Source organism: Cynocephalus volans, chromosome 8, assembly GCF_027409185.1.
Source record: "Cynocephalus volans isolate mCynVol1 chromosome 8, mCynVol1.pri, whole genome shotgun sequence".
NCBI classification, from domain to species: Eukaryota; Metazoa; Chordata; class Mammalia; order Dermoptera; family Cynocephalidae; genus Cynocephalus; species Cynocephalus volans.
The window spans coordinates 107639624-107663960 of NC_084467.1; the positions used below are offsets into that span (position 1 = coordinate 107639624).

Below are 24337 nucleotides of genomic sequence, written 5' to 3' on the forward strand. Positions count from 1 at the left end.
ATACAATGTATTTTAGTGTGTCATCTTATTTAATAATCACAATCACTAACTAGATTTTATTTTACGGATAAGAAAACACACTCAGGGAGTTCAGATAAATTGCCCCAAGGTAAATAGCTAGGAGATGGAAAAAAGGAGTTAAGACATAGGTGTTCTGATTCCCAATATTTTCATCTTTTCATTATGCCACATATTTGGGTAATATTCTGATTTCACTTATTCCAATTTGGGGGAGGGAGTAAGAGAGCAGAATGGAGGGCTCCTTTACGTTCCATTAGAGTGAGAAAGATTTGCAATACATGCAGAAAACCAGCAAACTGAGAAGTCCAGGGGGCAGATTAGGAAGGATACTTTATTCATAGAACCTGTCAGGCTGGTTTCCTCTGATTACTTGCACACACAAACACACATGCACACAAACACTACACACACTTTGTCAGTTGATAATCGTGCCATTTTTACTTAGGTGAGGTTGTACTAACTCCCAGCACACCCATCCCAATCTCTCCTACAGTGGCTCAGAAATTAAGGATAGGGAAATAGAGGGCAGAAGTAGAAGAAAGTGGATGAACCACACCTGGTGAAATGAAAATTAGACCCTGAGTAAAAACTGTGAATGGTCAAGAAATAGGAAGCTTGAAAGAAGGAGTTTATCTACTGGGATATATCTGCTGATGGTGGAGGAAGGAACTCTTTGTAGGAATCTTAAAGAATTTAAGGATGGTCATAGGGGAAACTGAAAGGAAATGAAAGCCTGTCAAATGCCTTAAACCCTTCAGGACACCAGGACACTGGCCTTTTCTTCTACAACCACAGTTGGTCAGTTAGTCTCCTGGAAAGAAGGTGGCTGGCACCTCTAAATAACCCCTGGATCACTGTAGCTATAAGTTAGTGTTACCCTCCTTCCCCATTCCTCATTCCCCACACCCCACACCTTCAGGCAGAAGTGACAAAACAGAGACTTCTGAACACATTTATTTGATATGTCAAGTGGAGAGAGGAGTGATTTAGGGTTACTCCCCACTTCTACCTGTGGGGATGTTCATAAGCTCGGACAGACAGAAGAGCAGCTTAGAGCCCATGACCCACCCCCTGGGAAAATGAGACAGCCTGTTGTAGTGGTTGGGAGAACAGGGTGGGAAAAAAAAGCAGGAAGTTGAGAAGTGAAGCTGGGAGCAGGAAAGGCAGCAGCAGATCAGAGGCTGGAGGTTGCTGCAGGAACCCCCAAGAAGAGTGAAGAAGAGGGCCGGCCCGTGGCTCATTTGGGAAAGTGTGGTGCTGATAACACCAAGGCCACGGGTTCGGATCCCTATATAGGGATGGCCGGTTAGCTCACTTGGGAGAGCGTGGTGCTGACATCACCAAGTCAAGGGTTAAGGTCCCCTTACCGGTCATCTTTAAAAAAAAAGAAAAAAGAAAAAAGAAAAGTGAAGAAAATATCCTGAAAAGTGGTTGAGGCTGGAAGCAGAGTGTGAACAAGGAGCCAGGCCTGGAGAAAGAAACAAGGCCTGCAGAATGGGGTGGGATATTCATGAAGAGGGTAGAGTGTGCAAAATCATGATAGGCTGTGTTGCAGGGCATACATGGAAAGCAATGGATTGCTTCTGCAGGAGGGCAGAGATATCGGAGACCACCTTAAGTAGCGGGTTCCCTACTGCTTCTGAAAATGCAAGTGAGTTTGGGACCCTAGCACAAGTGGCTCTGTGTGTTCAATTGGTGTGCTGTGCCTGTGGGTTCACAGGTAATCCCACATGCATGTGAAATGACTAGGGCACGAATGCATGTGTCTATATACCCAGTAACTAGAGTACTTATCCTTCCTTGCTAATAAGAGTGTTGTGCTTGTGGACACGTTTACTCATATGTGAGTGCACCGTGCCCATGAACACATGCAGGAGACCCCTATGTCCGTGGTGTGTGTGTGAGCTGGTTCTTCCACGTGTCCCATCAAGGTCCTCATCTCTCCACCCTCCTTGGCTCCTTTCATTCCTCTCAGCGCCCTGGCTCCCCTGGCCCGCCTAGACTCTGGAAGCCCCCTAGCAGGCGTATCTGCTCAGTCTGCATGGAGTGACGTCTCACCAGCTTGCGCTTGGTCCTGGGAGAGCCTGGCGTCCCGGCATGCGGAGGGGCAGGCAGCGAAGGTGCCCGACCTCCGGGTTGAGGGCGAATGTCGGGGATGGGAGGGTGGGGACTGACATTGAGCGGGGGCAGGAAACCTGGCCGCGTTTGCGAGATGTGGTCCAGTAGCAACGTCCCCGAGCCCCTCCGCTCCAGCAGCCCCGGACTCCGCCTCCGTCCGCTCAGCGGAGATACGGCCCCGGGCAGACTCTCCTGGGACTGGCGAGGAGAGGGAGCTGAGCCGGCTGGAGGGAGGGTCAGCGGGGAGGCGCTGTATCGGCGGCGTTCCAGGGACAGGCGGCTGGACTCTGGCGAGTCAGGGCAAAGATGTCCGGGGTTATCGAGCTCCACCGGCTCCATGCGGCTCAGTTTCTGTCTCAGCCCTGAAGGGGGACCAGATTCCTGAGCCTCTGGCGCTGTGTTTCGGCGAGAGAGGGGACCCCCGCCCGTCACTTTCTCCGCCCATGGGGGCGGGCCCTCTGGGCCTTCAGTGCTGTGACGTCGAGAAAGACGGGGTCGACCGGTCAGGGACAGGCCGTTGAATTCGGCTGTCAAGCGCTCGATCCCCGGCCTCCCTTCGGCGGGCGGAACCGGCTGAGGAGGGGCCACTAGGCCCCAGGGCTCGGAGTTGAGTCTTTTGAGTGGTTTTGGGGGGTGACGAGGTGGTTTGGGGAGCGGCTCAGAAGGAGAGGGGTCTTCAGGGGCCTTAGGAAGAGGAAATTCAAATACGTCCCGCTTCTCTTCTTCTTCCTGGGCGCGAGGAGATAACAACCCCCGCCCTCCTCCTCCTGCAGTCTGCAGTTGAATTTCCGAAGGCGATGTGCAGACCCCAGGGCTAGGAGGAGCGGGAGCAGGGTCCTCTACCCCCGGGGACGGTGGGGAATTGAGATACTGCCGGGTCTTCTTGGTGCCCGAGGGTGAGGTATCAGTGGTGATGATGATGACCTCCGTGCCCTTGGCCTTGCAGGCGTCCAGCAGAGTGGCAAGGGTCTCGCGGTCCCCGCGGTCCAGGGCATGGACAAGCGCCGAGGCGCCAGCGTGATCTCGGACCGAGGGGTCTGCGCCGTGAGCAAGGAGCAGCGAGGCCACCGCGGCGCCCCCACCCCCGGCGCAAGCGTGCATGAGCGCCGTGCGCCCTAGGCGGTCTGCGATGTTGGGGTCGGCGCCTTGCTCGAGTAGGTAGCGTATCATGCGTGCCTTGTTCTGAGGGTCGTCGTAGCGGGCCCGACAGGCCGCCATTAGTGCAGTCTCCCCTTGGGCATCACCCTCATTCACGTAGGCGCCTCCCTCAAGAAGCAAACGGGCCAAGCGTAGCTTACCCTGACCCACGGCCCGAAGAAGAGCGTGGCCCTCGGTGTGCAGCATAGCTGAGGCTGGGGCGACGGCACTGGTGCAACCGGGAATAGAACCTGCCGAAGATGGCTAGGGGTGTGTGGGTGGTGGCTGGCAGAGGCCTGAGGTCTCAGTGGCGAAGCCGATCCCTGCGAGAGAGAGATCTTATTGACAGATTCAGCAGGGAAACTGAGGCACCTATGGAGGGACGCGGCGTGGGGAGGAGAGCTTCACAGCACACAGTCCTTTCTCTAACTCATGCCTTTGAGCCGCCCCTTCCCCCAGCGCATGACTGAGGAGGTGGGAAGGGTGCACCCGCACTGAAGGACGAGTGTGCGTGCAAATACGTACGTGCACGCGCAGGAATACCCGCACCCCTATCCTCACCCTGCGGCTTATCGGACCTTTCCAGCATCTCCCTTTTCTTATCCACACTTGGAATCCTCCTTTCTAGGATGCTGAACGCCACCCACACGTACCATGCATCCATACATTCTCATACATATTCCCATTCTTAACCTCTTTTAGGTTGCCACAGCCCCAAAAATTGAGTGGGGGGAGGGAAGCAGCTTGCATTTGGGACCTAAAACGGGTGGAGGGAGAATTGGAGGTTTCTTTTGCCCCTTTTATGTTCCCCATCACTCTTGGCTCTTTCCTCTCCCAGGCTATGCACCCAAATAGATACCTGAATGTCCGCAGAATCTCCGGCTGGCCAGGATTGAGGCCGGGGCCACGGGGCAGTCGGGGTGGCGGAGCCGGGTTTCCGGGGGCCCACATGGCGTGAGGAGGGGAACCCAGATTCCCTTGGTGTCAGTATCTACGCCCCGGCACCGGATCCCGGTCCCTCCTCCCGGTGCGCCCCGGGCACAGCGCCGGCTCGGAAGGAGAGAAGCGGGGGGGGGGGGGGGAGGCGGAGCTCTGCTGTGCTATTTATAGTCGAGTCTCTGCGGGTTGGGGCGTCGAGCACCAAACCGCTCCCCACCACCCATGCACACACAAACCCTGAAAAACCTAGAGGCTCCAAATCTGACTTCCCTATCTTAGCCGAGCTCCCCTGAGCCCCGACACGTATAAGTGTTCCTTAGGGGACTCCTACTCGACCCAGACAGGGACCATCTGGATTCTTTGGTGAGCTTCAGCAGATCTCCATTCTCCGCACTTGGTGTGTTTATGCGCTCCTGCTCTCCAGACCTGACCTGCCACACACGGCACATGGCACACTGTGCAGAGGGGTATAGAGAGGCGACTGGGATCCACAGCGGCGTCCATACTGTTCATAGAGAGGCAGGAGGTCTGGTTGCCTTCCTGTAGTTTGTCAGAGAGAGCACGGTCCAGTTAGGAGTCAGACAAAGTATACATCCCCACCCCACTTCTCCCAAAATAAAACATACACCACAGAGAAACTTGGAACTCAGCTCCCTTACATAGACCTCCCAGATAAGTATGAGAAAAGTGGATATCCGGGGGCATTTGGGGGAAAGAGGCGTGGCTGGCGGGTACGGGGAACGGAACCGTGATTTGGTGTTATAAGGCTGCGATCTAACCAAGTAAGCTAACCGGCCAGCCTCCGGGGACATGTTTAGATTGGGCAAGGGGCATTCCCAGACGCCTCCTTCCTCTATTCTTGGGGGGAGGGAGATAGGAAAGAGGCAAGGAAAAGAGCGGACCTTGTAACACACCCACTGTCATTGCATGTCTTTATTCTGTCTTGCTTAGACTTATTATTTTATTTTTCCATCTTGCTTGAAGGTCTCTATCCGAATTGCTCCTTACGTCTTCTTGTTTCTTCCTATCTGTTGCTATTGGTCTCTCTCAAGTCTCTGCCTCTCCTCCCCACCTGCCCTGTCTCCACGGTTACCATAGCTTTCATCTACATATTTTAGGAATGAGTGTGTGTCCAACTGGAAGGCACCAAGGGAAGTGGGGGATGAAGAAAACTTCAAAGGATTTGGAAAGCTCACCTACAGTCCTGAGATAGTTCAGAAGCTGGAGGCCCCTAGACATAAAATACTAAAAATATTATTCCTAGGGAAGGGGGAGAGAGAAATATTTGCAGGGAAGCTGCTGCCCATTTTTACTAGTTACCATTTCTTGGATGCCAACTATGTGACAAGTGCTTTACATACATCCTCCAATCCTCACAACTCTATAAAATAGGAACTATTTTCTTCTTGTTACAGATGAGGAAACTGAGACTTAGTAAGATTAAATGAGTTCTCCAAAGCTTCATAGCTATGTTTCTGTCCTACTCCAAAGACTGAGCACTTGCCTCTTCACCTACAGTCTCCCAATCTAGAGGCCATTTTTTTTGACATCTGGGATATTCTTCTTGACTCACTCCTAGATTTCACCTCTATTCTGAACTCTTTCCCACTATTCCTGCTTTCTGTGAAAGTAGGACGACTCCTTCCACTCTGCACCCCTTTACCACGGGGCTTGGAGGAGCTGGGAGGCAATGGAAAGTACAGAAAACACTAGGCTCCTGCCCTGTCTTCCCAACCCTAGTTCTCTGATCCCCAGTTCTTCCTTCCCCAATCCCTCTTCCCACCTTCTCATAGACATGACAACAACCCACAGAAAAACATTTTTAGAAAAGAAGTATCCATTGGTAGTGCTGGAGGAAGGCAGTGTAGGATTTCAAGAGAAGGTTGGAATAATGGAGTCGAAGCCAAACTGTGAAGCCAGAAGAGCAGGTTTCATAGGGATTCATTTCTCTATAGGGGAGCTCTTCTTTTGGCCTCTCTGTGGGGCTCCCTAAACAGAGTCCGTCGATGAGATCTGAATGTCAGGTTCTTTGTGAACTCTCTCTAACCAGGAGCTCCTCCATCTGGGGTGAGGTCGGAAATGAGGTGATTCTGCAACCCCATCTCTCTCTGCACCCCGCTTCCCAAGCCTCAGTTCGGGCTGGTTCCCTTCCTCCCTCCTTGTCCTCCCCGGCTTCAACTGGGCGGACCTCCCTCCTCCGCTTCTCCTAGATTGGCCCGGAGAACCCACCAATGGGAAGCTCTGGGAGGCGGGTCTACAACGCCACCGGTTTGAGGAAGACAAGCAAATTTCAAGTTGGCCGCGGCGTGGGCTTCGCGTGGGGGAAGGGCAGCAGGTAAGGCTCGAACTGATGTCTCTGACCTGGTTCAGTCCCACACTTCCCGAACTAGGTCATCCGGTTCAGGCTGCGAGATAGACAACGCTTTCTGTCAGCCTGTTGGATCAGCTCCTTTCTGGCTCCCTAGGGCTCCTATTGCTATATTTACTGTATACCAGAGAACTGTAGTTTTGTTTTGTTTTGTTTTGTTTATCACGCGTCGGGGAGACATATTAGATGAGAAAATGAGAAAGACTCAGTCTTATACCTCTGACTCTTTGCTATGGCATCAACCTTCTTCGAATCTATTAATACTATCCCCTAAGAGCCTGACAAGCTCCTGTGATCTATCAAGACTCAGCTGGAATATTACCTCCTACCTGTAGCTTTCCTGGACTGCCTTTCTTACAAAGTTAATTGTTCCCCCCCCCCAAACCCCACCATGATAGCATTTTATGCAGACCTCTACTAGAACACTTAGTGCGCGCTCTGTCTTTTAATGTTTCTGTTCTCTTTCTTAGAACATACGGTTTTGTAGGGCAAGTTCTAGTAATGAATACATAGTACGTAATGAGCGTTATTTGAGTGGAATTGATTTCCAGGAACTAGCACACTTGTTGAGGAGACAGAATTTAAACTCCTAAAATAATTAGGGATCAATAAAAAACAAATAGTATATAATTAGGAGCCTTTAAAGTATTGGTTCATAATATTAGTGTTTCATAATTGCTAGTCCAGAACAGGGAAGGGAGAAAGCAAAGAGAACTGAATGGTGAGGGGAGGCTTTATGAATCAGAAGATCTCAAGTTTGGAAGGGCCTGTAGAAATCATGTATTTATTTATTCATTCATTCAGTAAATATTCATTGAGCACTTACTATATGCCAGACACAATGCTAGACAATGGGGATTATAGTGAATTCTCTACTCTAGCCATGCATCCTTCCTTTGGTAAACCCTATGTAGTAAATTGTTACCCGGCTTCTATGTAAACATCTTTAGTAAGAAAACTCCTTATCTTTCTTTGCAGGTCATTCTGTTTTGGGATATTTGTTCTTCAGTCAATATTTAACAAATATTCTAAATAAGAAATATATAGCTCAACCAAATGCATTCCACACATCCATTATAAAAGAGGGAGATCTGTCCTAGCATTCTTAAAAGGAAACCATCCCTTTTGTTTCTGATTATAGAAGTAATATACATTTATTCTGGAAAATTTGGAAACATAAAAATATAAAGAAAAATGCCTATTTAAGACCATAATGTATAGTGATAACTATTACTAATATTTTGATATGTATCTTTTCAGTTTTTTCTCTGTGTGTACATACATATATTTACAAGTGTGTATCTCATACATAAATAGAGTCATATAATAAGTACAATTTTATGTCATGTTTCTCCACTCTACCTTATACTGTGAACATTTTTCTGCCTTTAAATGTTATTTGAAGTCATGATTTTCTTGGCAGGTAGTATTATTATCATTATTCCCATTTTACAGATGAGAAAATGTGTTTAGAGATAATAAGTCGTCGAAGTTTAAGTTGTTAGGAAATGACGAAACTAGGATTCAAATCCATGTTGTTAACCACTATAAGTACTGCCTTCCTTAATTTGATGTTAGTGATTTTCCGTATGTTTTGTTGAAACCTGCTTCTTAGTAACTTCCACCACAATACACAGGTATGCATAATTAGAAATGAGTATTGTGCATATAAGATGTTGTTGTCTGGGGAAAATAGAGTGCAGGGGTGAATATCGGGGAAGGCTGATGTTAAGGAGGAGCAGATTGAGACCAGGTTATGGGAGACCTTAATTATCCTCAAGAATTTAGACTCAATCACAGTCTTCAATATCAGAGACTCATTGTAGATTCTTGAGCTGAGTGGGATAGATGGATGGTTTATAGTTTCCTAACCACCAGTTTGTTGCCTGGATTAAATAAAATTTTGTCTTCTTTTTCCCTGTATCCTTGGAGGTTGCTTGTTTACTATGTGGAAATGGAGTTAGATTTGTCTAATTTCAAAGCTCAGGGACTTTTCTTGACTCACTGCTTTGCAATCAAAACAGCTCCCATCTTCACTGCTAGAATTGTATCTGTCAAGTGGAAAGATACCTAAACCAGCTAGTTAGAGTGTTCTTTCTCTTAAAAGGGGCTGAAGACATGGTGAAAAATTCTTACCCTTTCTCTAGTCTCCATGAGACATCTTCTCTCCTCTCATGTGTTCTTTTCAAACAGATCACAATTTAATCTCTTCACCAACAGCCACTGTTTCCTCACATTTTCATTGGCAGTTGGGCTTGAAACTTTCCAGATTCTTCGGATGCACATCTTTCTACCCTCTCCTTCCTGCTACAGATTATTAATCTCATCTACTATTCTATTACTATATTTTAAATTTTTTAATTAGTAATTTTTTTCTTATTATAAAAGCAATATGGAAAAAACAAAACAAAACTTAAAATACACATAATCAAAACCAAAAAAAAAAAAAATCCTCAAAGAAAATCCAGCACCTCAAATTATCCAGTTGTTAATTTTTGGTGTATATCCTTCATGAACAACTTTTTAACTCGTGTGTGTGTGTTTGACAAAGTAGATTACCTCCTACATAATATTTTTAAAAAAAATTTTTTTACCAACTAATCTTTTGTGAATTTTGAATTGTTACTTGTTTCTTTCTTTTTTATTTAACTGATAGAGTTATTTTTTAGAACAGTTTTAGATTTACAGAAAACTGAGCAGATAGTACTGAGAGTTCCCATATGTCCCTGGCACGCAGTTTCCCCTATTATTAACACATATATTAGTATAGTACATTTGTTACAATTAATGAACCAATATCAATACATTATTATTAACTAAGGTCCATATTTGATTCAGATTTCTTTAGTTTTTACCTAAAGCTCTTTTTTGGTACCAGGATCCCATCCATGATACCATATTATATTTAGCTGTCATGTCTCCTTAGACTCCTCTTGACTATGGCAGTTTCTCAGACTTTCCTCTTTTTCATGATCTTGACAGTTTCGAGGAGTACTAGTCAGGTATATTGTAGGATGCCCCTCTGTTGGAATTTGTCTGATGCTTTTCTCATGATTAGACTGGGTTATGGGGTTTTGGGAGGATGATCAGAGAGGTGAAGTACCATTTCATCACATTGTATTAAGGGCATGCACTGTCAGTATGACTTATGACTGTTGATATTGACCTTGGTCACCTGGCTGAAGTAGTATTTGTCCAGTGTCTCCACTGTAAAGTTATTCCCCCCTGCTTTCCAAAATTGTTTTGGACAAAATTCCCTACATATAGTCCACACTTAAAGAGTAGGTAGTTATGCTCTCCCCACTTTTAGAATGGAATATGTACATAATTTATTTGTAATTCTGCATAAAAGATATTTCTTTTCTCCTCCATGTAGGAGGGTACTTCAAAAAGTTCTTGGAAAAGTAGGATTAAAAGATATCATGCCTAGGTCAAGGGTTCAGATCACCACAATCTTTCCATGAATTTTTTGAAGTACCCTCATATTCAGTCATTTATTTATATCACTGTGAACTTATGGATGCTTATTTTATACTTTGGGGTTATAATCCAGTATTAGTTTATTTTGTTGCTCAAATTGTTCCAGCTTTGGCCACTAGGAGCTCTTTCAGTTGGCTCTTATGCCTCTTTGACATAACCCCATCAATATACGAGTGTGGTTGTTGTTTTGAGCACTCACTTTTTGGCCCCTCAAAATGTTTCAGGCTCATCTTGTATATTTCCTGCCCAGTTCTAGAATTAGCCATTTCTCCAAGGAATCCTGGTTGCTTTTATTGGGAAATGGTATTAGAAATCCAGATCTGGGTGCTAGGTGTGCTCATTGCCACTGGGATGTCATTGGGATATCATTTCTTTCAAGTTTCATTTTTGGTTTTCTTGGTGGCTGGCCAGTAAGGAGATCTGGACCCTTGACCTTGATCTGACAACACTGTGTTCTAACCAATGGAGCTAATCAGCCAGCCCTCAAGTTTCACTTCTGTTTGGTGATTTTATATCCCATCCTAGCTGCCTCTCACCGGCTCCTCAGGATTGGCGACAAGAGGCAGAGTTCAGTTCAGTGGAAGGAAGAACCTTCCATTCATCAGAGCTGATCATATTGGAATGGGCTGCCTTGGGAGAGAATAGACACCCTCTCTTTAGGAAAATGCCACCAGAAGCTAAATAACAATTTACAGAGTAGAGTCCTGCACTGGAAGGGGTTTTGGACTAGATGATTTCTAAGGGTTCTTCCAATTCTTAGATTCTGTGCTTCCAAGTGGCGTTTAAAAAGGTCAATTTGATTGTAATGTCTCTCTGGACAATGAGATTGGTGACTCATCCCTGTGCTCCCACAGTGCCTGGCATACTACCTCTTTCATCTTAGATACTTAGTAAATGTTTTTGCTGAAATGCATTATATTGGATTAAATTGGGGCCTGGATGGGTTTGGAAGGCTAGGGAGAAAAACAATTCAAAGGTTATATGTAGAAATGCAGATAGTGATAAACATCAGTTGTCTTAGAGATGTAAGGAAGTTTTATCCAAGGGTCTAATCACTTTCTCCTTTGTGCTGCAGTTATACTGTGTTGTAATTATGTGTCCTATTAAGACTGTGTCTCATCCATATTTATATTTTCAGAAATACCCTGCCTGGCACTGTACCTTCTCAGCCAAAATTTGTTGAATGACATTGTCTTTTCAAGTCCCAGGAGAGAAGACTGAGTGTCTTGTACCTCCTTGTACATTCTACTATGCTTCTTTTTCTCTTTGTTTTTGTCTTTATCAGGTTTTTCTCACTGGATCTTTGAATACCCAGGCCCCCTCTACCATGGCCAGCCGGGGTGGGGGCCGGGGTCGTGGCCGGGGCCAGTTGACTTTCAACATGGAGGCTGTGGGCATTGGGAAGGGGGATGCTTTGCCCCCACCCACCCTGCAGCCTTCTCCACTCTTCCCTGTGAGTGTTTCCCCTCTCTTCCCAAGACTCCCATGTACCCCTGGCCAACTGTGTATGATCCTGGATTCCTCCTGGGCCCTCATAAAACCATCCTCGTCTTGCCCCTCCCTGTCTCTATACTCCTAACTCACAAGGAATGTTTCCTAGACAAAGAAATGGCTACTCTTAATTATCTTATTCCCAGCTCCCTAGTTTTCAAAATGCTGTTCCGCTCCCCCCATTCTCTTTTGGCCCTCTGCTCGGTGGGAACACTGGATTAAATTAGGAGGAGAAGCACTCCTAGATTTGTACTTCAGCATTTTCTCCCCGAACTGACCACTGCCCCTGCCTCTCTAGCCCTTGGAGTTCCGCCCAGTGCCTCTGCCCTCAGGAGAGGAAGGGGAATATGTCTTGGCACTGAAGCAGGAGCTACGAGGTGCCATGAGGCAGCTTCCCTACTTCATCCGACCAGCCGTTCCTAAGAGAGGTCAGTTGGAATGCTAGCATCATGTTCTGAGTGCTTTCCATGGGCAGTGCCCTGTACTCAGCACCACTGGGGACTGGAGAGGCACAGGAAGCACACTGTCTGGGTGGGGAGGTATAAGTACTCCTGCATCTGAAATGCATTACAGTATTCATTGTTTGTTTTGTTTGTTATTTGTGGGGGGTTTTGCACTGGCCATTAAGGGGATCCAAACCCTTGAACTTGGTATTATTAGCACCATGCTCTAACCAAGTGAGCTAACCAGCCAGCCTCATGATTTGTTTTGAGTCTTACAATAGTCTTGGGACAGTGGAAGATTAAGTATTAAGATCCCATTCCGCATATATAAATGAGGAGATGTATCAAAAATTTTAACAATCTGTATATTACAGGCACTAAACAATCAGAAGGGGGCTGGAGCTGGGTCTCTGAGAACTCCACCTAAGTAAAGTTTAACCCTTTGGTTAGTAGGTTATGAGGAGGTCAGGGAAACCAGGAGGGACTGGAGAAAGGAGTGCTCTTGGGAGGCTTGGGACAGTGGATATTTACCAACTATTGTGGAAGTACAGTATTTCAGTATATTAACAACCAGTGATTTCTGCTGTACCTTTGGAAGCTGAGGCTCAGAGAGATGAAAGACCTTCCTAAGTTAACCCCATTAACAAAGAGAAAAGAGAAGACTGAAACCCTGGGTTTTTGTTCCCTAGTATATTTTTCACTGCATCTCATGCCATACCTTTGAGCTAAGGGAGAAAATAATTATCTTAATTTTGGGTGGCAAAGGGGCAGGTTAGAAGAGTGATGAGATTCTCACTGAATCTGACCCTGTGGGCTCTGGCGTGAGGGGAAAGATAATACCTGAGTACTGAGAGGGCTGGACCCTCAGGAACAACCCTGTTTTAGAGCTCTGAAAGGATAAAACTTTGACCCTTGACCTCTGATCCCTCAGATGTGGAGCGTTACTCAGACAAATACCAGATGTCAGGGCCGATTGACAATGCCATCGATTGGAACCCTGGTAGGTGATGGGCCCTTTCATTGACTGCCCTTCTTTGAAATGCTTGAGATGCCTCAAGCCACCACCATAATCCACACTGTCCCCAACCCCTTCCCCATTCATTGTCTGCAAATCAGAGCCTTAGTTGTGTTCTAAAGCACTCTCAGACTCTCCCTGAAAAATCTATTAAATAACCCCCACTCCTTGGGAGGCATCCAAGCCATGTTTTGTTGGTTTTGTTCCCAGCAACTTTGACCTAACTTCTTCCTTCCTCTCCTTACAACCCTCACCTCTCCTTTATAATCAGTCATCATTCATAGGAGACCCCAGGCAGGGTCCTATTGATGTGCACATTCCCACTATTCTCAGATTGGCGGCGCCTACCTCGGGAGCTAAAGATCCGAGTGCGGAAGCTACAGAAAGAGCGTGAGTGTATACTGGAAAAGGCGGGAGAAGAGAAGTTTCATTCATCAGCTGGAGGGGTCTTGCCTGCCCTCCAAATTCCTGCCCAATCCCCCAAGTGTTGTTGCTGGATGCCGTGGTGGCCACGTGAGGGCAGCAGAGTGACATGTTCTCTGCAGGAGGGTGGGGTAGAAAGCTAGCAAGGAGATTTGCTTTCCAATGGTTCACCTTTTGATTCCCCAACCAGGGACCACCATTCTACTCCCCAAGAGGCCCCCTAAGACCACAGAAGATAAGGAGGAAACAATTCAGAAACTAGAGGTGAGGAGGAAGTGTGCCTAGAGACTTCCTGGCCCCCAATCCATTCCCTCTCCCTTGGCCATGTGTGCCTCAATTTTTCCCTTCCATGAGCTGAGTCTGAGTTTCTTTTCCTGCGCATCTTTACATGAGACCCTGGAGAAGAAGGAGGAAGAAGTGTCTTCAGAGGAAAATGAGGAGAAAGAAGAAGAAGAAGAGAAGGAAGAGGAAGAAGAAGAGGAGTATGATGAAGAAGAACATGAAGAGGTAAAGGGAACCTCCTGCCACCTCAGTCCCCTCCCTTCTCTTCATAAGCTCCAGGGATCTCAACTCTTTACACCAGGGATATTCTCCTCCGGGTTGGAGGGCCAAAGGAGATGGTGCCCCCAAAGGGTAGGGGCTTCCTTCCACTTTGTCTGACTCCAGGTTCTTCTCAAAAATGAACTACAGCTGAAAAGGGTGTCCCAGGTCTGGATTGTATAATTGGGAGAGAAGGGGCCTAGTATACAGAGAGGAAGGGGAATGCCAAAAGGATGTCTGACATTTCTTTTTTTCTTCCATTTCAGGAAACTGATTACATCATGTCATATTTTGACAATGGAGAGGACTTTGGGGGTGACAGTGATGACAATATGGATGAGGCTATATACTGAAGAAGGATCCTAAACAACACTCCAAACCCTCATATCTTTCTTGCTTTAAGATACAGAGAGTAACTGTCCCTATCATTTGGTTTTGTGGACAACTGAAACATTTGGTCAGAGTCCAAATAAGCTGTTTGGTTCCTAGAGATAGGAATACAGAATGATGACAACATTCTATTCTACTTTTCCCTTCCTTCAATCTTTGTAATACCTGTGATATCTTGGGGAAAGGTCAAAGGACAAATGTCTTAATTGTACGAAGGGAGAAAGGAGAGTCAAAAGAAGAACAAGGGGTGTTAGTGCTGAAACAGCTGTACACGTACGTACCTCTAACCAATTTTTATAGCGCTTTGTGGAGATAATTGGGGGCGGGAGCAGTTAGGAGGAATGAGGCCAGTTTTATATTTTTAAATAAAGTGTTTTTATCAGTATCTCTGTCCAGGGTGGGGCCTGGTGGGAGAAGGCTGGAGGAATGAAGGGGATGCCTAGCTGAGCCATTCGCCTCTTACCTGTTGGAGTCCGGTGTGACACACTGGAGGTTACAGCATTCTTGTCTTTTGTTCCTTCCCACCCACACCCATGGTGGGACACATACTCACAATCTAGCCCAGTCAGGGAATATTCAGGAACTCATCTTCTGGGCTGTGCAGAGTGAGTTGTAGACAGACTAGATGGCTACTGAGCCTCTGGTCTTCATGCTATAGGGACATGATTGTCTCTGTTCACACACGTTCACAAGGGCACAGGCCCTCTCTTTCCCACACTTGACCTTGGTCTTGTCCTTATTTACAAAGAATGCTTGCAACTGTTTTTGTGGGGAGAGTCAAAAAAGCCAGTTGCAGGGAGGGAATAAGGAGGAGGAGCTGACTCTTATTCAGCAAACATAGTCTTCTTCCAGGCCGTAGAGACCCCACTTTGAAAGGTATATCTGCAGAGGGAACCCCCTAAATATCCTGTTCTCCACTTGCAAAAGCCAGTGTGTGGCTGAGTTGCACTTTCTCTTTTGGTTCTTCCCTTTATGCAATTTAGTTAGCCTTTCTCACTCCCTTTTTTGTCTGGGAGGGAGTAGGTGGTGTTGCTTTACAGCAAGTAAGGAGGGTGGGGAGGAGAGGAGTGACTTAGAGACATTTACAGCTCTGAGAGATTTTCTTGCCCACACAGATTTTCCTTGGGTGAGGTCACTTCCCTAGGCTCTGATTGGCTTCTGAGGAAGCCTTAGATGAGCTGATTGGTTCCAGCCACTTGACATGCAACAGTCACGGGAGAGCTGCGTGTCCAGGATAGAGACTGAATAAGGAGGCATGTGTAGAAGATATCTGTGATGCTATCATAGAGACCTTGCTGAGCATTTGAAAGACGTGAAATGGGAGGTAGGAGAACCTCCAAGAAATTCCCCAACATACAGGCACGCAGACTAAATTCCCTACAGCGTCAAGTAATAGAGACTGTAAATCTAAGGTTAGATATCTCTGACATTGTTGTAAAGAATGAAGAAGGGTTATGACTCCATTGAGGGAAAGTACCTTAAAAGCCTGGTTTGGGTGTGGTAGTAAGTGTTAAGATAGAAGCTGCCAAGAACACAGAGAGGGAAACAGGAACAGAAATAGAACATTCCATTGTTATTGAGCAATTTGTGATGATTGATGTGTTTCCTTTTCTAGCTCTCTTAGGTATAGAGTGAGTAGAGTGGGGGATACGGTAGGGAGGGGCCAGGGGACCTGTCACTAGGGTTTCCCATAATTATACTTGAGCCTGTGATTTTAGCTAGGGAGAGATGAACAAAAACAAAAGTAATGGACACAGAAAACTTTCCTTTTTCCTTTTTCCCCTACACACACATACCAGTCCTAACCTGGTAACCTATATTGATGTCTATGCTAGGGGCACAGCCACCCCCTAAATGCCCACTAAGCCCAGCCTGGGAACTTAAAAGAGTGGGAACAAAAAAGATTCTGGATAAGAGGCAATACAGGAAGACTGGAACCACATCCCCATTCCCGCCTCTATGTACATACACATCCTTTCCCCATGAAACTGAGGAAAGGAGAACAAAGGTTAGAGTGACAACTTGGGATCAGTTGTACTGCCTCAAAGACAAAGTGTCAGAAGAACCAGACCATTCTTGGACTCTGCCCTGTCTGGCGTCCTGGCCCTTCTGGCAGGTGACCTTGCTGGACAAAGCCAGAGACACAGGACCCAGCAATTCCACCAAATGCCAGAGCAGTTCCAGGCATGAGCTAGACTGTTTCCATCGACCTTTCCCCCACTTTCCATAAGTATTATTGGGAATAGGCAGGGCTCCTATTCCCTCTAGAGTACCACCTGAGAAGTTAGGGGTTGAGGCCCTGCTTACAAATATTCGCAGAGGACCCACGCAGTGCTTGCTCAGCCCTGTGCTACGTACACGCTAGGGCCTGTTTATGTTGAACAGATTACTCTCACACCCACAGCCTGAACTGCAGTGGCCCCACGCAGGGTAGGTTCTCTGGCAAGACCTGTCCTTCCCTACCCTATGTCCCATTCCTAGCCTCCTGGTCCCCTTTCACCTTGGGTAGGCAGCTTGACAGTAAGGTCTGCAAACAGACTCAGGGACTCAAGTGGTTTGAAGAAGGACTGAATGGGAGACCTGGAGGCAGAATGCAGTTTAGGTTGGGAAGGGAGACCAAAGAAAACTGGAGAATCAGAGGTCAAATGCATAGGGTGATTGGGCATCCTCTCTTTGGTAAGGAAAAAAACGGTTCTTTTCCTCAATTTATTCTTATTGGTGTCTGAACTTTGAAAGGAAGGAAGCATGGCTTGTAGGCATAGGCTGGTTAAGAACTAAGCCAAGGAGAAGAGCTGCCATCTCAACTGGCAAAGCACTGTTTTATGGTCCTAGTTTCACCACTCCATAGCTTTGAGCTCTCAGGAAAATCACTTAAGTCTCCATGCCTCAATTTCTTCATGTATGAAACATGAATTTGGACTAGATATCCACTAGGAACCCTTCTAGCTCTCATACAGTAGGACTGATGTTGACCCACCTGCATGAGTCCAAATGGTTCTGAGAACAAAGGCAGGACATGTCCAGCTTCTGCTGAACTCATTCCATCCGCTGGATTTCCCGACCTTATTTTTAGCCCAGGCAGCTAAAGATACCTCAAGCATTTAGCCAGTCATTTCTAAGAACCTGCTTCAGTCTGACCAGCAGGAAGATCAGCAATTTCATCAACTAGCAAGAAAGGAGACAACACCTGCAACAGAGTTCAAGGTCACAATCTGTAAGTCAGGACTCGAATCAAGCAGGCCACCAATAGATGTCTGACCAAGGAAGTGGCTGATGGGGCAGGTCCTCTCCCTCTCCCCTCAAATCATGTCTGGCAAGAGGATAGAGAAGAGAAATGAGCTAGACAGGAATAGCTCAGTTAGGTAATCTGACCAGACCAGTGGTGACCTCTTCTTCACTGACCTTTCCCTTACTGAGGCTCAAGGTCATTTGGGACCACAAAGCTGGAAAAAGGAGTTCTGGTTTTCTGGAATTACCTCAGAAAAGCCTTTGCCTTATCCCCACAGGTCTTAATTTTCCTCTTTGTATCCTGGAGAGGAGGGATGTTCCCCCCCACAACCCTAATAAGAGTCAGCGGGAAGACACTGATCCAACCCTAACTGAAGGATGTGAGAGGCTAAGTGCCATGAATTACCTTGGGAACCCAAGGTTAGGAAAGAACAGAGGGATTTCTCAGCTGATCCTGACCAATGCAGGGAAGGATTGTGTATTAGTCTGTTTTTGTGGCTTATAACAGAATACCTGAAACTGGGTAATTTATAAGTAAATAAAACTTATATCTTACAGTTTGGAGACTGGGAAGTCCGTGGTCCAGGGGGCACATCTGGTGAGGGCCTTCTTCTTGGTGATGACTCCCTATAGAGTCCTGTGGCAACCAGGATATCACATGGAGAGAATGGCCAGAGCAAGAGAGCTAACCTTCTCATTCACTCTCCTCATAAAACCTTCAGAATCACACCAATGATAACTCATTACTTGATGAATGGATGAATCCATTCATGAAGGCACAGTCCTCACAATCCTATCACCTCTCAAAGGCCCCACCTTTCAAATACCATAATTGGATTTCCCACCTTCTTAACACTGTTACAATGGAGATCAAGTTTCCAATACTTGAACTTTTGGGGGACACATTTAACCCATAGCAAGCTGTGTCCCCATGACTTCAGAGTCTCAAACCTCTTCTCCCAGAATCCTCAGCTGTGGGCTGTGCTCCCCGAAGCTTAGATCCCCACCCCTCCTAAATAATCCCCATCCTGTGGCTTCATTTCTCTTGGTGTACAGTAGAGAAAGGGGAAAATATCCACATCCTGTGTTTGTTATACTCAGGTTAGCATTTATAGTACTAGACTATGAGGGAAGGAGTTATACGTATCTTTCTCTTTTTAAAAAAATTTCTTTCAGTAGTGATTTGTAGTTCTCATTGTAGAGATCAGAATTATCTTTTTCTTACCAAAAGGGATGGAGGGAATAAACCCCCCTAAGTTTGGGACACAGATTTGAGGTCTTTCCTATCTTGAAGAGAATCAGTGAAATCCCATTTGGACAGGGAAAGAAGTCCTGGTACTCATCCTTCTTATTCTCTGCTATGGCTAGAGATGAAGCCATTTTGGAGAGGAAATTCCCTCATCTAAGGAAAGATCAAATTAATGCTTTAACTCATTTTTTTCAGGCAGTGTGATAAGAGGAAGTGAAACAAAAATGGGCTCAGTGGGAGAAGGAGAAAATGCTGACCATCCCTTTTCTAAGTCCTCCATTTCCTTTCCCCAAACCTCTCCTCTGGTGCCTACACAGTCTTTCCTGTCTGACCATACTTGGCTGCTCTTGGCCCCTCACCTCTCCCTTACTTGGCCTGACTCCTGTTATGAGTCTTGCTTTCCACCCTGAGCCACCACTCTAGCACCTGTCCAGAGATATCAGGGATTTCTATAAACTTCTCAAGAGCTAGATCAGGCCAGTCCAGGAGGAGTGGCTTAGGACCAGAAAGAGAGCTTATCTCTTTCTTGTTGTCTTTCAGATTCTTTTCCTGTTCTTTACTCTCTCTCCATGTTTTTCTCTGTCTCATGCCTTTATACTATGCTATTTAAATTGGGTTATTCACTCTGTGCCTGTCCACAAGGGACTCACAATCTGGGTATGAAGAAATAAAAATTAACTCCACTATAATAGAATCTATTTTGTTCTAGTGGTGAATACAGTTCTTTAGGGAGATATAATTCTTGGATCTGTCAGGATTAAGTGATACATGATCTGAACTTTGAAGAGCAAGTTTTTGCTACCAGAAAAAGAGAGGGGGACAAAAGGAAAACCTTTTATTAAGTGAGATCAATGTTGAAAAAGGTAAAGTTGAGGGCAGGCTCATGGCTCACTCAGGAGAGTGTGGTGCTGATAACACCAAGGCCCCAGGTTCAGATCCCTACATAGGGATGGCCGGTTTGCTCACTTGGGACAGCGTGGTGCTGACAATATTAAGTCAAGGGTTAAGATCCCCTTATCGGTCATCTTTTAAAAAATAATAAATAAATAAAAAGGTAAAGTGAAAGTCTAACAGCAAAATAGGAAACTCCAAAAAAATGCTATGTATTTATTCAGTGCTCCCTTCCTGAGACAAAATTCTTTTTTTTTTTGTGACCGGCGCTCAGCCAGGGAGTGCACCGGTCATTCCTATATAGGATCCGAACCCGGTCATTCCTATATAGGATCACGAACCCGCGGCGGGAGCGTCGCCGCGCTGCTAGCGCAGCACGCTACCGAGTGCGCCACGGGCTCAGCCCCTGAGACAAAATTCAATCGAATGAAGTTGCCTGGGAGAAGTACTGTGATAGGTGATTTGAATACTGAACTTCCATTTTGTGACAGAAAGGGTAAAATGTTGAGCCCTGGACAGGTACAGAAGAATGAGGCATAGAAATTCATATTAATGAAATAAAGAGCATGTTTTATAAAGATGGGTTCATATGTTTCAAAAATTAAATAAATAAATTGGGTTATTCATGGGGTGATATGATCAGGACTATTTGGAGTCAGAAAATACAGACAGCACATCTTCCAGAGTGTCAATTTTATTTTTAACATTTGATGGGGGAAGGTAAGTCATTTTTATAGTAAAACCAACACAAACATATTATGCAGCGTAAACCAAAATTTGCACTTTTTAAAGATAAAATATGTTTCTGGCTTATGACAGGCTATTTTGGACTGCCCTGGGAGTCCTGTGGAAAATGGTTTGCTCTCTCCAATATTAGGGTTCTGCAGAGGAAATATTTGAGAAGCTCTACTTAGAGCAGAGGTGACAACCTAAAAGAAACCTAGACACCAGACAAGAGACAGGCAGATAAAAAGGAGTAAAGCAGGTGAGTCTAATACTATAGGGAGTGGTGAGACCTGGCAAACCAGAGCCTGTCTAGCCCCTTCAGCTCCAGCTGTTTGATTCCATGAAAGAATGTGGGTCAGTGTTACCAAGATTTTTAAGAGAAGCCTGAACAGTAGATTTTAGTGAAATCTGGTTTTTAAATGTTTACAATCAATTCAAAATTTTAGGAAGAAGCTATACAGGTTTCTAAATGTCTGCAAGCTGGTTCGACTTATGGGCCCCTGGTTTGCTGCCTCTGCCTTAGAATTTCCTTCAGCTGTGCTTTATTTAGTTCATCAACATTAGCTACAGTCAAGACACAGGAAGAGAAACATGAATCACAGTTTCCCTTTCCCCAATTCCATCTCTCCTATGGCTTTCCATCAATTTCGGAGCACCTCTTCCACCCGCAAAGCAGGGTGGGTAATATAAGAACAAGTGCTGAGATACGGAAAAGAACAAGGGGAGAGGAGGAAGCAGTCTGTGAATATAGAAGGGTATCCTGTTTAAAGAGAAGGCCAGCGGAGGATAAAGCCCCAAATTTGTAATTTTGGTAATTTTTCTCTCCTTCCTCACCTCCATTCCTAACCTCCAGGCCTCCCTCATAGTCAAAAGGAACTTCTGGGCTTGCCAATGATCCATGTTTATCCCAGACTCTCTATCTCCTAGGTGACCTAGTTTTCCAAAACAAAGTACAGCAGATCTTGCCTTGTCAGACTTTATCACCATTTTCAACCTCTCTGACTTCCATGAACATTTCTTCTACTTTCCAAAGGTATATGAAGCCCAAACTTGGGTTTCCAAGGTTCAGATTCTGTTTGTGAGCGTTAGGGGCAGTGGGATGCCTGAGGTTGTAGGAGAGTTTGGAGCTCCCTTGCCGGACAGCTTGGAGAGGTAGAACTGCAAAAAGCCTGTGAGCAGCAATGGCAGGGTATACCTTTCTCCACAGGGAGCAAAGGATCCATTGGTCCCTGCCCAACCACCCTCTCCCTGATCTGCAAGCTTGAAAGACCAGGAATAGAGAGACTTGGGGGAACAGGAGACAAAGGATTAACAGTGAGTATGGATTAATGAAGGAGGAAGTCAGAATTAGACAGGTGAGGTGAAGAGGGGGTATTCTCTAGCCAAAGAACCATATAAGGGAAGCACAGTTCTCATGCCCCTGAGTGCTTCCCTCTCCCAGAAACTAAAATCCTTCCTCTGTCCATCTGTCCAGGAGGTTAAAAATATCCAAGCTGATCACCCAGCCAGACATTTCCAAGAACCTGTTTACTGACTGTTTGATTGACTTGGAGAGGTAGTCAGCAGCTACATCACCCAACAAGGACTGAGAATGGACCTTGCTTAATATCCCAGGCCTCAGGGCACATGGAATTCACAATCCTGTCTCCATATTCTTCTTGTCTTCCTCCTTCTCCCATCACTCCGTTGCCTGGAGATGACCAATCAATTCGTAATCAGAAAGATCCCAGTCTTCAGAGTCTGTTCATTCTTTTATCCTTACACGACAGGTCCAGCAGAGATTAGGGAAGGGTCAAGCCAAGGGAAAGTCCAGGGTAGAATAGGAATAGCCTAAATAGGCTAATTTGGGTCTCATCATTGGGCTTGTCTCCATCACTTGTGCTACTCACTCTAGTCCATCTCAGGGGAAAAAATCAAATGAGATGCAATAACTTGGAATAAGGAGTCTGAGAGTTCTTTTTAGTGTCAAATTGTACAGTTGACCCGTGAACAATGTAGGAGTTAGGGGCATCAACCTTTGTGCAGGTGAAAATCCAAGTATAACTTTTGACTCCCCCAACTGCTCTGTGCGTCCCAAGCCCAGCGCCCTTAACTACTTATCTACTAATAGCCTACTCATAGGCTATTAGGTAGGCTACTTAACTGTTTGGTTAGGTAAGTCATACATTCATGACATATCTAGCCAAAAAATTTTCAATATATTTACTGAAAAAAATCTGTATATAAGTGGACCCACACAGTTCAAACCCACGTTGTTCAAGGGTTTGCTGTACATCTAAGCACTCTCCGTTCCTCAGTTTATCACTCCAGATGGTGGGAAGCTTTTCCCTAGAGTTTTATACTGAAAAGTTAAGAAAGCTCAATTCGTTTCCAGAAGGAAATAATCACAGGTGTGTGAAGCACACTTGGGGGTATGAAACCCAGAGCTATGCCATGAGATGTTGGGGGCTGTGCAGAAGGCCTGTTCTGGACAGGGGGTGGGAGTCCCAATAGTAGGCTACCTCTCCGCACATTAATTCCAGGCTGAGTCAGCTCCTATACACTGACATCTTGCCCTGACTATTTTGTTCCCCCATCACAGAGAATCAAGAGAAACAAAGGAAGAATGGCCTTAACTGTGACAGGTTGAAGAGGAATAGCAATTTTTGGGACACGCTGGGAATAAATTATTCAAGGTGGTGGTGAGGGATATGTCTCCTCTTTTATTTTAGATAACAAGAACTTATTTGCCATTGTTTTAGCAATTTACGTATATGTTTTATATATATATATATATATATATTTTTTTTTTGCTGCTGGCTGATACAGGGATCCTAACCCTTGACCTTGGTGTTATCAGGTTTACATATATTTTTAAAATCCTCACAACACTCTTCTTTTTTTTTTTTTTAAAAAAAAGATGACCAGTAAGGAGATCTTAACCCTTGACTTGATGTTGTCAGCACCACACTCTCTCAAGTGAGCTAACCGGCCATCCCTATATAGGGATCTGAACCCGTGGCCTTGGTGTTATCAGCACCGCACTCTCCCAAGTGAGCCATGGCCGGCCCTGCAACACTCTTCTGAGGTAGGTTATTATCCTCTATTTTACAAATGAACAGCATTGGCCAGTTAATCACTTGGTGCCAGCATGGTGCTGATAATACCGAGATCAAGGATTCAGATCCCCATACCTGCCAGCCAACAAAACAAAAGCAAAAACAAAAAAACACTGTGGCACAGAAAAGTTAAACAAGTTGCCCAATGTCACATAGCTGGTTAAGTGAAGGGTAGAATTTGAATTTAGGTAGTTTGACTCCAGGCTCCATGTGCTTAACTACCACACTGCATTATTTCTCCAGAATAGTATGAGAAGGCTAATCCCTGAACTTTTTCCAGGTTCACTTACCTATTAAGCCAGGGCCTACAGCCCTGGATCTGTAGTAATCTTTGAAAGGGAGTTTTCAGCTTAGAAACTGGAGGTGGTCATGGGATCAGAATAGAAAAGGGACAAAAATCTTCCTGTCTTCCAGTCCAGAACTATTGAGGTCAGGGTGCTTGGGACAGCGACTGTGGTCATTGGAGGGTCAGCAAAATATTTTCCCTGTCCACCTTATGTATTCCATTTCCTAGAGGTGGCCCAAGGAAAGAACTCTAGGAGAGGTCTATAGGCTGTTAAAAGAATTAGGCAAAGGTCTCTCCTTCACCTCACTTCATGCCCTTCAACTCCAGCGTGATTGTTTTTTCTGACCACGTGTGGTCAGATCCTCTCTCCATACTTTTCCCTCCCAATGCGTCAACTCAAGTTGTGTTTCCAGTCTGTTCAGACCTATCAAGGTAGCCAAGGACCCTGGCTGTGAAAATAAATGCCTTTTATTTTCTTTAGCTCTTTTCTCTCT

The 24337-nt window shown here is 45.6% G+C and overlaps 2 protein-coding genes across 3 annotated transcripts; one reads left to right on the forward strand and one right to left on the reverse strand.

Moving 5' to 3' along the window:
• Window positions 1–1992: 1992 nt before the first annotated feature.
• ANKRD34A (ankyrin repeat domain 34A) lies at window positions 1993–3483 on the reverse strand. Its single transcript, XM_063103678.1, has one exon. It carries the CDS (start codon window positions 3481–3483, stop codon window positions 1993–1995), a length of 1491 nt encoding a protein of 496 aa, XP_062959748.1.
• Window positions 3484–4865: 1382 nt separating this feature from the next.
• POLR3GL (RNA polymerase III subunit GL) lies at window positions 4866–14491 on the forward strand. 2 transcript variants are annotated; one of them, XM_063104616.1, is made up of 9 exons: window positions 4866–4891; window positions 6426–6550; window positions 11349–11516; window positions 11853–11982; window positions 12929–12997; window positions 13346–13402; window positions 13626–13699; window positions 13829–13942; window positions 14242–14491. In XM_063104616.1, exons 3-9 carry the CDS (start codon window positions 11391–11393, stop codon window positions 14326–14328), a joined length of 657 nt encoding a protein of 218 aa, XP_062960686.1. In that variant the 5' UTR covers window positions 4866–4891; window positions 6426–6550; window positions 11349–11390; the 3' UTR covers window positions 14329–14491. The 2 variants fall into 2 exon arrangements, with proteins under 2 accessions (XP_062960686.1, XP_062960687.1); XM_063104617.1 differs by lacking the exons at window positions 4866–4891; window positions 11349–11516 and having other exon boundaries at window positions 6448–6550.
• Window positions 14492–24337: the final 9846 nt, after the last annotated feature.